This window comes from Vicugna pacos, chromosome 10 (assembly GCF_048564905.1).
Source record: "Vicugna pacos chromosome 10, VicPac4, whole genome shotgun sequence".
In the NCBI taxonomy this organism is placed as follows: Eukaryota; Metazoa; Chordata; class Mammalia; order Artiodactyla; family Camelidae; genus Vicugna; species Vicugna pacos.
Window position 1 is genome coordinate 24,221,884 of NC_132996.1, and position 16,828 is coordinate 24,238,711.

A 16,828-nucleotide genomic window follows, 5' to 3' on the forward strand; every position below is an offset into this window, starting at 1 on the left:
GGATCACATGAATTTGAAATTCATTAAGGCTAGTTTTTAAAAATATTCCTGAGAGTTTATATAAGCACTTAATTTTCTTTAAGCCAATTAAATAGAGCTCACTTAAAAATTCATTTTGGTAAAACCATTCAGAGGTAAAGATATATCATATTTATAATGTGCACACATACATAACCAGAGACCTCATAACTTCAATTTAAAACTTAGTCAAGAATTTGTTACAATAAAACTTACTAGTTTGTAAATAACAGTTGAAATAAGTTAAATTTACTCACTTGAACTTAAAAGACATTTTCACCTCTCCTTATTTTTCAATTTTACGTTCTACTAATTAATCCAAGGCCATAGTCTAGGCAATATGAGCTATGTTTGTATTTCAAGAACATAAATGTTAAAACTTGAAGCATTGTCCTGGGAATTCGTTTGTTTCCACAGAGTCAGAATTTTGAAAAGATATTTTATCAAGCCAGCTTCTCTAACTGCATATGCTAAAAAAAAAAAAAAAAAAAAAACCACCCCCAAACCCAAAAAACCCCAAACTCCCAAAACCGGTTTTTGAATGTCAAAAAAAGAAACAAAACAAAACAAAAACAACCCAAACCTCATCTTGACGATTTTCAGGGTGAAATTTCCTTCAGTTTCAAATTAAGTAAGTACTTGGAAGTGTTGGCTCCACACCAATTGTACATGAAGCCACCTAGAATTCCGGTGGGTGGCTGCCTGTCTGGGAGCTTATAGGCTTTAAAAGTATAATTTCCCATTTTCATTCAGTTTCATTTTAATATAAAGTAGAAATCTTTTAAAATTCTCAGCCCCCTAATAGTCATTTATTAGCAAATAAGAAAATCCTATGTAGACAGCTGAGTCTCTAACCCATGATCTGGACAGTTTAGGCACAGGTACTTTTTAATAACATTAATCACCCAAAATTATCTTCCAGACCCAGAGACTGTTTCTTAGCTGCAGAGCAAAATTATGCACCAAAGGTCAGCAGAACCATGCCAGGGCAAATCTGGGGATAGTCCCTGGAACAGATGGAACAGGCAGCTGCTTTGACTCATCCACAGGCTCTCAATACCAGTAAGGAACCAAAAACCATGGGCAAAATGTCCATCTGGACTTACCTCTTGGCTGGCTCCCCAAATTTGGTACTCAGTCAGGTTCATTTGCCTGATGTTCAGTGAACCAAACACTTAAGACACCAAGGTTTGCAGTAGAGAACAATTTTCAGAGCCAAGAATAAACCTCAGATCCAGCTCCCTGAAAGCAAGGGGCTTGAGATATTTATTTGATAAAGAAGCAGGATGGTTTTATGTGTGGAAAAAGGTGATTGGAGGTAAGGGAAAGGTGAGGTAGGTAGTGTTCTGTGCAGGCATATTTGAATTACATGGTTCTTCATAGGATGTATATTTAAAAATGGAGGTGCTTAGCGTGATCTGAGGGTACAGTTTTTGACCCTCTGACATCAAAAGATCAACAGATACTTGTGTGGGTCCAGTTTTACGGCTGGTGGTCCTAACTAGTGTAAGCCAGCTCAAACTGAACAAGAGCTGACTCCAAGTTATTAAGCTATGTGAAGCTTGGCGGGTGTGCATTTTACAACAAAATATTTAAAGCAAGCTTGCCCAGTGAAGGCAGTTTTTGTTTGTTTTTAAAATAAGCTGTTCCCTTATCTGCTAATCTATAAGACGAGCTCAAGAATTTCTATTACTCAACAGTTTGTGGTAACCTTATGGTGTATGGTTTTGCAGTGGGATATTTTTTAACCCGATGGGACATGGTTTCAATTTCAGTTCTTACAAGTTTAATAAAACCAGATGTGTGGCTCAGTATATGATCACTACTGGTAAGTTCTGTTTCCATTAGCAAAGTATATGTATTCTGCAGTTATTGAGTACAGGGTTCAGTGTTCTGTAAATGTTAAGACTAGTTTGTTAATCATGTTAAAATCCTCTATTTCCTTACAGAATTTTTGTCTGTTAATTATATCATTTAATGTGAGAAGTGTGGTAAATCTCCTACCATGGTTGTGGATTTGTTTATTTCTCCTTCAGAGTCTATGTGATTGTATGCCTATGAATGAAAAATTCCATTTTTAAAAGTCATTCTCATCATCATGAAATGTCCCTCTTTGTCTCTACTAATACTTTCTGTCACAAGGTTCTTTGATCTGCTGGTAACATAGTGAGGTAGATTGTTATTTGACCCCAAGTCTCCTTCCTTTATTACACTCTTTGTGTTCACACCCTTTGCCATGCAACTTTATAGTGCCCTCCTACCATGAGTTGACATGCTCTGCTTTTGACTTTGACATGAAGACATCCTTTGAAGCAGAAGGTTGAACTGGACTTGTACATTGGGACTTGCTCTTTTGGACAACTTCCATCACCATGAGAACATACTTAGGTCAACCTGGTTGAGTGACACATGGAGCAGAACCAAATCACCACAGTCATACTAGCTGAAGCCAGTCTAGATCAGTAGAATGGACAGTCAATCAGCTCAAATGTGCTAGCATTAAACACTTACTCTTATATATGACTGAGGTTTTTGTCCTTGGTTGGTACTTGGAATTATCCTGGTAATGGAACACTGCTACATATACAAGTTTTATGTTTTTCCATTCTTTTACCTTCTAATTCAACAAACCAAACTGTTCTAAGGAGTAAATGGTTGAATATTATTCTTTTAGTCCAGTTAGATAAGTTTTTTTAATTGGAGCATTTATTCCATTTACATTGAAAGGAATTACTGATATATTTAGGTTTAAATTTGACTTTTACTATTTGCTTTCTATTTGTTCTGTTCCACGTTTATTTTCACTTTTTTCTCACTTTTTTATATTAGCATTTATGATTATATTTTATCTCCTTTGTTGGTTTATTACATATGTACATCTTTTTTGAAGTTTATAGTATATGTCTTTTTTGGGGGGGTAAACAAAATTTATTCTAAGAAGAGCAACTCATTGAGAGATAAAGCCATTTTAAAATTTACATATATGTAGTGTTTATTGCTTCTAAGAACAGTTTAGAGCTTTAGCTTTTTAAACTTACATTCTTATCAAAGGAATAAAGCCATCCACAGAATAAGAATCAACAGAATGCAGTAATCCAATCAAAAAGTGCAATCAAATGTACTTACACATATTCAAGAAATCAATCATCTAAGTTGTATATAATAAGTAGTTTCATTTGTGTCTTTTTTTTTAGATTCCACATATAAATGATATCATTTGGCATTTTTCTTTCTGTCTTATTTCCCTTAGAATGATGATCTCCCAGTCCATCCATTTTGCTGCAAATGGCATTTTATTTTTTATGGCTTAGTATTCCATTGTATATATACCACATCTTATTTATCCAGTCATCTGTTGATGGACATTTGTGTTATTTCTGTGTCTTGGCTATTGTAAATAGTGCTGCTATGAACATTGGGGTGCATGTGTCTTTTTTAAATATATATATATGTTTTTATTGAAGTATAGTCAGTTTACAGTGTTGTGTCACTTTCTCGTGTACAGCACAGTGCTTCAGTCAAATAGGAGCATACATATATTCGTTATCATTTTTTTCACTGTAAGTTACAAGATATTGAATATAGTTCCCTGTGCTATGTAGTATAAACATGTTTATGGAATTTTGTGAGAATCCTCCTGTATTTCAAAGTGAGAGACAATCTCCCAGAGTTCAGTAGGTGGTCTTTGTGATTCAGTGGGTTTGTAGATGTAATTCTTGGTGTATTTGTGGGAGAGGGTGAACTGTGAGTCTCTCTACTCTTCCATCTTGGCTCAACCTCCTGCATGTGTCTTTTTGAATTATATTTTTCTGTGGGTATATGCCCAGGAGTGGTAAGTCTATTTTTAGTTTTTAAAGAGCCTCCATATTGTCCTCCATAGTGGCTGCATCAATTTACATTCCCACCAACAGTGTAGGAGGGTTCCTTTTTGTCCACACCCTCTCCAGCATTTATCATTTGTAGACTTTTTAATGATGGCCATTCTGGCTGATATGAGGTGATGTCTCATTGTAGTTTTGATTTGCATTTCTCTAACAATTAGTGATGTTGGACATCTTTTCATGTGCTTTTTGGCCATCTGTCTTCTTTAGAGAGTTGTCTATATAGGTCTTCTGCCCATTTTTTAATTGGGTTGCTTTTTTTTTTATAGTAAGGTGTATGAGCTGTTTGTATATTTTGGAAATTAGGCCCTTGTTTGTCACATCATTTGCAAATATTTTCTCCCATTCTGTAGGTTGTCTTTTCATTTTGTAGATGGTATCCTTAGTTTTGCAAGAGCTTTTAATTTTAATTAGACCCCATTTGTTTATTTTTGTTTCCATTACTCCAGGAACTGATTCAAAAAATATATTGCTGTGATTTATGCCCAAGAGTGCTCTACCTGTTTTCCTCTAGGAGTTTTATACTATCTGGTCTTACATTTAAGTCTTTAATCCATTTTAAGTTTATCTGTGTATATGGTGTTAGAGAATGTTCTAATTTCATTCTTTTACAGGTAGCTGTCCAGTTTTCCCAGCACCACTTATTGAAGAGAGTGGTTTTTTTTTCCATTGTATATTCTTGCCTCTCATCGTAGATTAATTGACCATAAGTGCATGGATTTATTTCTGGACTTTCTATCCTGTTTGATCTATGTGTCTGTTTTAGTGCCAGTATAAAATTGTTTTTATTACTGTAGCTTTGTAGTATAGTCTGAAGTCAGGGAGTGTGATTCCCCTAGCTCCATTGTTCTTTTTCAAGATTGTTTTGGCTATTTGGGGTCTTTTAGGTTTCATACAAATTTAACATTTTTTGTTTCAGCTCTGTGAACTGTGTCACTGGTAATTTGATAGGGTTTGTATTGAATCTGTATATTGCCTTGGGTATTATGGCCATTTTAACAATATTGATTCTCCCAATCCAAGAACTTGGTATACCTTTCCATTTATTTATGTCATCTTCAATTTCTTTCATCAGTGTCTTACAGTTTTTGGAGTACAGGTCTTTTGCCTTCTCAGGTAGGTTTATTCCTAGGTATTTTATTCTTTTTGGTGTGATGGTAAATGATTTTGTTTCCTTAATTTCTTTTTCTTCTATTTTATTGTTAGTGTATAGAAATGCAGCTGATTTCTATATATTAATTTTGTATCTTGCAACTTTACCAAATTCATTGATGAATTCTAGTTGTTTTCTGGTCGCTTCTTTGGGTTTTCTATGTATAGTATCGTGTCATCTGCAAACAGTGACAGTTTTACTTCTTTATTTCCCATTTGGATTCCTTTTATTTCTTTTTCTGATTGCTATAGCAAGAACTTCCAAAACTCTTTTGAATAAAAGTGGCAAGAGTAGGCATCCTTGTCTTGTTCCAGATCTTAGAGGAAATGCTTTCACCTTTTCCCCATTAAGTGTGATATTAGCTGTGGGTTTGTCATATATGGCCTTTATTATATGGGTTTGTCATATATGGCCTTTATTGAAGTATGTTCCATTTATGCCCATTTTCTGGAGAGTTTTGATCATAAATGGGCATTGAATTTTACCAAAAATCTTTTTCTGTGTCTATTGAAAGTATCGTATGGCTTCTATTCTTCAGTTTGTTAATATGGTGTATCATGTTGATTGATTTGCAGGTACTGAAAAACGCCAGCATCCCTTGATTATGATGTATGATCTTTTTGATATATTGTTGGAGTTGATTTGCTAGTATTTTGTTGAGGATTTTTGCATCCATACTCGTAAGTGATATTGGCCTATGGTTTTCTTTTTGGAGATAGCTTTGTCTGGTTTTAGTATCAAGATGATGATGGCCTCATGGAATGAGTTTGGAAGTGTTCCTTCCTCTGCAATTTTTTAGAATGGTTTCAGAAGGATAGGTGTTAACTCTTCTCTAAATGTTGAGTGGAATTCATCTGTGAAGCCTGGTCCTGGACTTTTGTTTGTTGGGAGTTTTTAAATTATTCAATTTCAGTACTAGTAATTAGTCTATTCATATTGTCTATTCCTTCCTAGCTCAGTCTTGGCAGTCTTGGCAAATTGTACCTCTTTAAGAAATAGTCCATTTCTTCTACACTGTCCTTTTTGTTGGCATATAGTTGCTCACAGTATCTTCTTAATATCCTTTGTCATTTGTAACTTCTCCTTTTTCATTTCTGATTTTATTAATTTGGGCTCTCTCCCTTTTTTTCTTGATGAGTCTTAACTAAAGGTTTATCAATTTTGTTTATCTTTTCAAAGAACCAGCTTTTAGTTTCATTGATCTTTTCTGTTACTTCTTAGTCTATTTCATTTATTTCTGCTCTAATCTTTGATTTCTTTTCTCCTACTAACTTTGTTTTTTGTTTATTCTTCTTTCTCTAGCTGCTTTAGGTGTAAGGTTAGGTTGTTTACTTGAGATTTTTCTTGTTTCCTAAGGTAGGCTTGTATTGCTGTAAACTTCTGTTTGAGAACTGCTTTTGCCGCATTCCAGAGGTTTTGGATCATTGTGTTTTTATTTTCATTTGTCTCAAAGTATTTTTTGATTTCTTCTTTGATTTCTTCACTGATTCATTGGTTGCTTAGTGGCGTATTATTTAGCCTCCATGTGTTTACAGTTTTTTTTTCTTGTAGTTGATTTCTAGCCTTATAGCATTGTGGTCAGAAAAGATACTTGGTATGATTTCAATTTTCTTAAATTTACTGAGGGTAGCTTTTTGGGTCAGCATGTAGTTGATTCTGGAGAATGTTCCATGTGCACTTGAGAAGACTGTATTCTGTTGCTTTCAGATAAAATGCTTTATAGATATCAATTAAGTCCATCTGGTCTAATGTGATATTTAGGGCCTGTATTTCCTTATTGATTCTCTGGATGATCTGTCCGTTAATGTAAGTAGGGTGTTAAGGTCCCCCACTATTTTGTGTTATTGTCAATTTCTCCTTTTATATCTGTTAACAATTGCCTTATATATTGAGGTGCTCCTATGTTGGCTGCATATACATTTACAATTTTTATATCCTCTTCTTGGATTGATCCCTTGAGCGTTATGTAGTGTCCTTCTTTGTCTCTTGTAACAGTCTTTGTTTTAAAATCTGTTTTGTCTAAGTATTGCTACTCCAACTTTCTTGTGGTTTCTGTTTGCATTGAATATCTTTTTCCATCCCCTTACTTTCAGCCTGCATGTGTCTTTAGCTCTGATGTGGGTCTCTTGTAGACAGCAGATATATGAGTCTTGTTTTTGTATCCATTCAGCCAGTATGTGTCTTTTGATTGGAGCTTTTAATCCACTTACATTTAAGATAATTATTGATACCTATGTTCTTATTGCCATTTTGTTCATTGTTTTGGGTTTGTTTTTGTAGATCTTTTTTTTCTCTCTCTCTTTTTGTTCTCTTTTCTTGTGGTTTGATGACTAGAGAAGTTCCTTTAACAATTGTAGTAAACCTGGTTTGGTGGTGCTGAATTGTTTTAGCTATTGTCTATCTGTGAAGCTTCTGATTTTTTCCATCAAATCTGAACAAGAGCCTTGCTGGATAGAGTATTCTTGGTTGTAAGTTTTTTTCCTTTCATTATTTTAAATATATTGTGCTGCTCCCTTCAGTTTCTGCTGAAAAATCAGCTAATAACCTTCTAGGAGTTCCCTTGTATGTTACTTGTTGCTTTTCTCTTGCTTATTTTAATATTTTCTCCTTACCTTTAATTTTTGTCAACTTGATTGCTATGTGCCTTGTTGTGTTCCTCTTTTGGTCGATCCTGTGTGGAATTTTTTGCACTACCTGGACTCGGGTGATTGTGTTCTTTCCCAAGTTGGAGAATTTTTCAGTTATTATCTCTTCAAAAATTTTCTCAGGTCCTTTCTGTCTCTTTTCTTTCTGGGATCCCTATAATGTGAATATTAGTGTATTTCATGTTGTCCCAGAGTTCTCTTAAACAAATCTTCCTTTCTTTTCTTTTTGAAAAATTAAAAAAAAAATTTTTTAATTGAAGTATAGTCAATTACAATGTTCCAGTCATGCATATACATACATATATTCATTTTCATATTTGTCATTTCTTTTCATTCTTTTGTCTTTGTTCTGCAGTATTGATTTCCACTAATCTGTCTTCTAGCTCACTGATCCATTCTTCTGCCTCCTTTAGTCTATTTTTGGTTCTTTCTAGTGTTATTCATTTCAGTAATTTTATTCATCGATTCTGTTTGGGTATTCTTTATATTTTGCAACTCTTAGCTAAAAACTTTGCTTTGTACATCTATATTCCTCTTGAGTTCTCTGAACATCTTCACCATCATTACTCAAAACTCTTTCTCAGTTAAATTGCCTGTCTCCTCATCATTTGTTTCTTCTTCTGGGATTTTATCTTGTGCCTTGGCCTGAAAGATACTCCTCTGCCCCCTCATACTATCTTTCTATTAATATTTTTAGGTAGTTACGTTTCTCGACCTTGGGGACGTGGCCCTCTGAGGGAGACATCCTGTATCCCAGCAGTACACCCCTCTCTTGTCACTCAAGGGCCAGGTCCAGCTGGTTCCAGTGTAGAGTCTGGTCTGTGTTTGTGGATTCCTTCCACGGGCTTTGGGATTGTTGTTTTATTTGTAGTATCTGCCCCCTAGTGGATGAGGCTGGACTTGAGGCTTATGCAGGTTTCCTGGCAGGAGGAGCTGGTACCTGTGCACTACTGGGTGAAGCTTGATCCTGGACCTCTGGTGGGTAGAACTGTGTTTAGAGGTGTTTGTGGCTTAGGAAGTCTGCTGATAGTTGGGGCTGTGTTCCCACCCTGTATGTTGTTTGGTCTGAGGCTTCCCAGCCATTAAGCCTACAGGCTGTTGGGTTGGGCTAGGTCTTGGAGCTAATGATCCAATCAAGATGTCAGCCTCCAGGAAAGCTATGTAGATAAACACTCCTGGAATGTCCGCCACCAGCTTTTATGTCCCCTGGGTGATCCACAGCCATCCCTAGCCTCCCCAGGAGGCCTTCCAAAACCAGCAGACAGGTCTGGCCTGGGTACCTATGAAATCACTGCCTCTGCCCTTGGACCTGGTGCATGCAAGATTCTATGTATACTTCCCAAGAGAATGAAGTCTCTGTTTCCCCTGGTCCTGTGGGGGTCCTGGAGTTAAGTCCCACTGGCCTTTAAAACGAGATGTCCTGGGGTCTCCTCCTCCCAATGCCAGAACCCCGGCTGAGGAGCCTGACATGGGGCTTAGAACTCTCACTCCTGTGAAAGGGCCTCTGTGACTTAATTATTCTTCAGCTGTGGGTCGCCTGCCCAGGGGATGTGGGGCCCGATTATATTGTGAGGACACCCCTTCTACCGTCTCGATGTATTGTCCCGATGTGGTTCCCTCTTTATGTTTACAGTTGAAAAAGATAAATATATATATATAAAATATATACTAGCTTCCAGTCTTTATTTTTCAATGGTTATTTAGCAGTCAGTTGTGGTTTTGTTGTCGTGAGGAGAGGAGAGCTCATGGTCCTACTACTCTGCCATGTTGAAGTCTTTTATCGTATGTGTCTTTAACTTATCCAAGTCTACCTTTAAATAATTCTATACCATTTCACATATAGTAAAGAGCTTTACAACAGACAGTACACTTTGATTTTCCTGCTTCTGCCCTTTTAACTATTACAAATTTTACTTCTACAGTTGTTAAAACTGAAGTGTTCATGGTTGTAATTTTTTCTTCAAACATTCAATTATCTTTTAAAGAGATTTTATAAATAAGAAAAATATTCTTTTATATCTACCCATATATTTAGTATTTCCAGTGCACCCCATTCCTTTATTTAGATGTTCATTCCAACATGGCACCTTTTCAATTCTTTCTGAAAGACATTCTTTAACATTTCTTGTATTAGAAGTCACCTGTTGATTGATTAATCCAGTTTTGAATATCTGAAAAGATATTTGTTTCACTCTTTTTTCTAATGCTTTTTGCTGAGTTCGCTCAATTTGTAAGTTAACATTTTGTTTTGTTTTTTACTTCTTCAGTTTTTTAAAGATGTTGCTTTACTGTTTGCTGACTTCTATTTTTTCAACAGAAATCATTCTTATTGGAAAAATGTCCAAAAGTCCAAAGTTTATTCCTCTACATGTCCTTCTCTGGCTGATTTGGAGATTTTATCAGTGTTTTTAAGCATCTTTATTATGGTGTGTTTTGTAGTTTTCTGTATGTGCCTTTTTCTTGTAGTTTGTTGTGCTTTTTGGTCTGTAGGTTTAAATTTTTATCAAATTTAACTAATTTTCCAGCCTTTGATTCTTCAGGTACTATTTTTGCACTTACTTTCTAGCTCTCTTTCAGCAACTCCAGTTACATTTATCTTAGAATGCTTATAGTTGCTCTGCAGCTCACAGTTTCTCTCTTCTTTTTTTCAAATTCTCATATTCTCTAACATTTTCTTCTGAAGCATGTAATCTTTTCTTAATCTTACCAGTGTATTTTTCATCTTAGACATTCTATTTTTCATCTCTAGAAGTTCACTTTACATCTTTTAAAAATACCTTCCTCTCTTCCCTTAAAATGTTTGCTTTCCTCTACTGTCTTGAACATAAGGGATATATTTGTAATGATGTTTCAGTGTCCTTGCCTACTAAAACCTGTCATCTGAGACATTTCTGAATTGTTCTTAATTGATTTTTCCTATTTATGGGTTGCAAATTTTTGCTTTTTTTGTGCCTGGTATTTTTTTATTGGATGCTGGACATTGTGAATTTTGCTTTCTTGGCTTCTTTTTTTTTAATTAAAAACATTTTTTTAATCTTTGTTCCAGAACCCAGTCAAGTAACTTGGAAATATTTGGATTATTTTGAAGCTCACCTTTTAAGTTTGGCCAGACCATAGCAGCCCTTATTACAGGCCCATTTTTTTCCATTCTTCCGAGTATGCTACCTGGTGCTGCATGTTACAAGGTTTTTCTGCTCTGATGGAAACACCAACTATTCCCAATCTTTTGTGAGTCCTGGAGATTGAGTCCCCACTTCCTCTTGTGTCGTTCTCTCCCTACCCTCAGGCAATTTATTTGAGAGAATATACTGATTAGTATTGAGTCAGAGACATAGGGGATACATAGAGGGGACACTTAACTCCCCAAACTCCAATTTCTTTCTACTCAGTTCTGGGATACTTCCAGGCTCCACTGCATGCTCAGACCACGTACTTCACCCTGAAAACTCTAACCAGATTCTGAGTGGAACATTCGTAACACTCACTTCCTTTGTTTTCCCTCTCTTGAGGATTGCTATACTTCACTGACTATTGTATGCTGTCCAAAACCTGTTGTTTCATATTTTGCCCAGTTTTAAAATCACTTAATGTGGGAGCTCTACCCCAGGCCTTGTTACTCCATTTTCACCGAAAGTGGACATTCAGACTACGCACTCGTGACTGCAACACTAAAGTGCTTTTCACAAAAAATAAAGTGTTGCACAACAGAAAGTTTTCAGGGGCAGAGAATATTGCCTGGGATCGGTCTTAATACTTTTTTGTTTGATTTAATTTTTTCTTCCCATCCCCAGTTCCACACATTCTCTGGAAGTTCCTGTGTATGAGAACTTCATCCTGTCACAGTGGGATGAGAAAATGCAATAGTGACAGCTAGATGTCTTTCAATATCTGCTTTTCATGTTTTACTAGTAAGAAAATCCCTCCTAGTGAAATGTCTTGTTCAACTTCTTGAAATATCCTTAAAATAAGGGGGACCACCCTTCTCTGTTCCTTCCTCCTACTGAGAATTTGGAGTGATAGATATAGCTTAAGCAGCCATTTTGTACCCTGAGAAGGAAGTCATGTGCTGTAGTGGAAGAGCAGAATGGAGGATGTTTGTGTTCTAATGACATTGTGAAGCCACATACCACATAATTTTTCTTTATACCTTTGAAAATTTTTTGTTGGCAAAAGCAAAAATAAACTTGTCTTTTTCAGCCATTGCTATTTTAGATATTCCATCATTTTTAATTGAGGCTAACTCTAAAAAAGCCATATGTGACAGGAGAGAAAGTGAAGGGGCAGGCATCTGTGTGTCAGAGTAACTCAGCATTCAAGGACTGTATTTTTTCATATACCTCACCCATACCTCGGTTCTCAGGTTGCTTCAATAGCATACTATAGTTTTAAAAATACATTCATACCTATTATCTAATTTGATGTTTTTCAGTATCTTTATTAGGCTAGAACAGGGAACATGATACCATTTTAGCAGTGAGAAAACTAAACATTGAGTGGTGAAATGACGGCAGTAAACACTCAACTAGTTACTGGGAAAGATGGGAGGGAGCTCTACTCTTCGACACCAAATCCAGGGCATTATCCTAGATTATAAACTTTCAAAAATTCATCTATTTTTGATGGAATTTTCTGTAGAATGGTTGGGTAGGAAACATTCAAAATAGCTACGGGATTCTGACTTTTATTTATCATTCCAGCAAAAGGGTGAACCATGCATAACGTAAACAACATTGAGACTGAGAGCCAGGAGACAGGAAGATGGAGAAACTTCAATTCATGGATTAAACGCAACTTCAACTACGAATGCTATCTTAATTTCCTTACTGGCTGCTACAGCTGCAAGTTGGAAGCTGAACAGAGAAAAAAATCTAGACGTCCACTCTGCTGCTGCTCTTTGGTACAGAGAGATGGGGAGGAGCTGGACCATAGTTTTTTAGATATGGGGAACATGGACAATGAAAGAAGTGTTATAATTGTATGTGTGTGTGCCTCTGTATGCATACTTGCGTCCATGTGCAATGGCAGTACTGAAAATAAGTTTATTTAGAAGGTGAAAGATGTTAAGAATTGCATACATAAAGAATAGAGGATCCAGAAGAAATAGAGGAGGAGTCAGAGGGCGTTGGTAGAAGGTTTATTTTAGGTAGAGCAGAAGATACGAATGGAGAAGTGATGGAAAATGAAACTGGTGAGGGAGGTGGGACAGATATTGTGTGGTTTTAAGGATTTGACTTCTGCCATGTAGGGAATAAAGAGTTTTTTAAAGATTTTAAGCTTCTGTTGTTGCCTGAGTTATGTTCTGTAATGATTATTTGATCATGTGGAAGATGCATTAGAAGGCAGAAGAGTATGCAGGGAGATGTCTTTGCCTTTAAAGAGAAAGCAATAGCAGTATTCAAAGTCAGAGATATGGTGTCCTGGGCTAGCGTAGTGATGAGAAAAATGGAGAAGAGTAAATTGATTCAACAGATATTTATTACTTAGGGATGATACAGTAAGTCATAAGACAGATATAAAGAAGGACATAGAGTGAAAGATGAAGGAGGCTTCTTGGGAAAGGTGACATTCCTGGTAGTGTGGTATAATGGAACACTCCTTAGACCAGAGCATGGGAGTATGTTTTGGTTCTCTTTCCAAGCCAGCCTTTGTGTTGGTTATGTGGTATCTCTGATTCTCTCTACAGCTAGAGAATTAAACTACGTAATTCTCAAGTTTTCTAAATAATTCTTAAGGCATCATTTCTGCACAGGGGAAGAATTATAGCATATGGCAAGAGTGAAGACCTTGTGTTCTGGGGCAAGACTGCCTGGCATCAATTTATGGCTTCACCACTGTCTGTCTCCAAATTAGAGCTTTACCACTATGGAACTTGGGCAAGTTACCTAACATTCTGGTGATTGATTCCTCATTACAATGATGGAAGTGGTAACAGTAGTACTCACCAACAAGGTTTGTTATGAGGAAAGAAGAGGTAAAAAGTGGAAATCACTTAGAATTGGGCTTAGCACATGGTTAGCACTCAATAAATGTTAGCTATTATTATTACTGTCCTTGGAGCCACTGACTTGTGGAAGTCGTCTTCCACATGTAGGAATGATGGTGCAGAGGATTCTGGGTGGAGGAAATAAGGTGGGGAAAGTTCAGAGACAGAGAAGGACAGTGGTGTGTTAAGGGAAAAATGAATTTCCAGTGTTGAATTTATGGACGTGTAAGGTGATAAATCGTAACTGATAGGGTTGTAAAGGAATATTTTAATCAAACTATGAAGCAGCTTTATTTCAAGCTAAAATATTTGAACTTTGTCCTATAAGCAGTGAGGAGCTTTTGGACATTTTTGAGCAAGAGTGGCAACAGTGAGAAACAAAATTAGGAAATGGATTCATTCAACAAAAACAAGTTTATTGAATATGTGCCACACCAAGTAAGACCACTAAGGCCTCTGGCCCTCCTGCAGTGGGACGAGTTAGGTAATACACAGTAATGAAGAAAGGTGGTTTCATTTAGTGATGAGAGCTTTGGAGATAGTACATAGGAAAATGTGCTAGGTGGATGGGAGAGTGGTTAGAACAGACCTTTTTGAAACAGTGTTATGTGAGCAGTGTCTTATATGAAGAGATAGAGCCAGCCATGTATACATCTCAGGACAAAAATATTCCAGGCAGAGGAACCAGGAAATACAAAGCTCTTGAGCTGGAAACAGATTTGGTCATGTTCTAGAAACAGAAAGAAGATCACTGTGGCTGGAGTTCATAAACGGAGTCAGTGTGCAGAAGAGGATGAGGTGAGGGATGGGCACGGTTGATCATGTAGGAGCTTTGGGCCATGGTGCAGTTTGAATGATGTTTCAGTGCAGTCGAAAGCTCTGGGAGGGTTTTGAACAGAGAAGTGACTTTATCTGCTACATGTTTTAGACGTCCCCACATGTTTTGTGTAGAGAGTGAGCATAAACTGGAGTCAGGTCCTGTTCTCTTCATTTTCCTAAACTCAGAAAGTGTGGTTTAGTGCCTCAATATCTGTAATGTCTCTCATCTTTTTGGAGTATTCTGTGTTTCCATTTTATTTCCTTATCCTTAGTCTTCGCAATAACCTCATAATTTATACAGGGCAGGGATTTTAACAGATTGAAAGCAGTAACCCAATGAGGCAAAATTTCTTATTCATGTGATACAGTAATGTTCATGGAAATGGTTTAACAACCTCTGGCTTGGCTGATTTGTGATAGGATTTTCAGTGCAGCAAGTCAGGGAAGCAGGGGGTTGTCTTCAAGGTTCAACTTGTATACCTTCTTCACAAAGTTATCCTCCTTCTTGGCTTTGGGCTCACAGATCTGGGCAATGCCCCTGCCACTTCTTGGCTGTATGATCTTGAGTCAAGAACTTTACTTCTCTAAGATTTAGTTCTTTCTTCCGTAAAGTGAGGTTAACAATGCCAAATTATATGAAGTATTGAGAAATAAAGTAAACGATAGTAGTTTGTGAAGTCCCTAGCATTGTACTGGTGCAAAATAGCTACTGGAAAAAAAAAAGGTTTATTCCCTCACTGCCTCCCCTCCCAAAAATGTAGGTAGATACATGACAAAATGAATTGATGAATGATGGATGAATGAATGAATGAGTCAATGAACAAACATTTGGTAAATGGAGAGATCAGTGAATTCAACAGATGATTGTTGAGAGCCAGCTACATTTTAGGAACTATGATAGATACTGGCAATTCATAGAAATGTAACAAGTTCCTTTTCCTCGAAGAAGAAACTGTCAGATCAGATATAAACATGTGAACACATAATTCCAGTTCAGTCTAATATTATAAATAGGCTTATACAAAATTCCATAGGGGTAAAAGAATACGATAGTCACTCCAGTCCGGCAAGGGTAATATACCAAAGCAACTATGCAGACCTGTAACAAATATATACAGGTGTCGCCGAGGTACCATGGATAAATGGAGCTAAATTAGACTTTCTTTCTCTTCCCAGTTGGAGATACTATTTTACCCATGGCTACTTACTGCACTTTACTTGTCTGTGCTTTTGGTTTTCGTTTGGGTAGAATCCTCCAACGAATACAATGGCTTTGACTGGTGAGAGTGTTTTTTTTTTTTTTTTTTGTATTTTCATTTGTGTAAGGGCTGTTTGGTGTAATAGCTACATGGATCCTACCTCAAGTTCAAAAGATCTGGTGGCATAAAAGGGAGGGTGGACAAAATCGGGCTTTCTACAGCTGGGGGATGAGAGGCCTGAATCTGAGGAGGGGTAAGGATGCTCAGCACCCTCAGCTCTTATACTTCCCTTCCACCTGTGCTCACCCTCACACTTAGACTAAATCTGGCTCCGTGGGGAGCTTTCTCTGTGCTTCCAGTTTCCCAGTCCTTCTATTCAGGTGACTCCCTGACACCTTGTTTCTCAGTCTTCTTGTCTGAAGTACTGATGCCTACACTAGTTGGTCTTCATGATCTCTGTCCATGAACCCTGATGTCTCTGCTTCACCTCTAGCCCCTGCTTCTTCCTTCTGTCCTTAGGGGCTTCCTAAAACTCTGAAGACAGAAATGGTGTCCCATCTCAGCAGCTTTTCTGGCCAAACTCCTACTCCTGGACTGCTCTCAGCTCTTCCAGTTTCTCTTACCTAATTGTTGCATATCTTACCCATTATTTGGTATTTGGGGGAGAAAGGGTTATGTTTGAGTATGAGGCTTTGTAAAAAATATAATACAGTTTATTTTTCTGTTTATAGAAGTAAAATACAGTTTGTTTTAAATACAAAAAATGTAGAAAAGTAGAAAATACAGTCTTATTCTTGAGTAACAATCACTTGGTATACTTCCCTGTCTTTTTTCCTATTTTTATTTTTATATTATTATGCTCATACCATATATATATTTTTTCTTTTCACTTAAAATGGTTACAAATATTTTGACAAGTTTTTAAAACCCTTAATGAAAATCATTTAAAATGATTCAAAAATATTTTCTGACGTGAAGATACTCTAGTATACTTATTTAACCACATATTACTGTTAGGCATTATGAGTGTTTCCAATTTTGCCATTTTTATAGAATAAGAGTGCAGAGAAATCTTTGAATTCTGAATTATATTCTTTATTGAAGTTCAGTCAGTTATAATTATGAATCTC

General features: G+C 36.6%; 1 protein-coding gene across 13 annotated transcripts in view; it reads left to right on the forward strand.

Annotated features, from left to right (window-relative positions):
* The window catches only part of LOC102526140 (glycerophosphodiester phosphodiesterase domain-containing protein 4-like), a 100,734-nt gene that overhangs the window by 14,715 nt on the left and 69,191 nt on the right, over positions 1 to 16,828 (forward strand). For 8 of the 13 annotated variants that reach the window (XM_072969135.1, XM_072969146.1, XM_072969141.1 and 5 more), the window contains 2 exons: positions 12,395 to 12,594; positions 15,676 to 15,779. In XM_072969135.1, the coding sequence (XP_072825236.1) occupies positions 12,409 to 12,594; positions 15,676 to 15,779 (290 nt within the window). In that variant the 5' untranslated portion in view covers positions 12,395 to 12,408. Of the gene's footprint in view, positions 1 to 1,059; positions 1,081 to 10,854; positions 10,926 to 12,394; positions 12,595 to 15,675; positions 15,780 to 16,828 lie in introns of those variants that run through there. The other 5 variants (XM_072969145.1, XM_072969148.1, XM_072969139.1 and 2 more) reach the window with 4 other exon arrangements.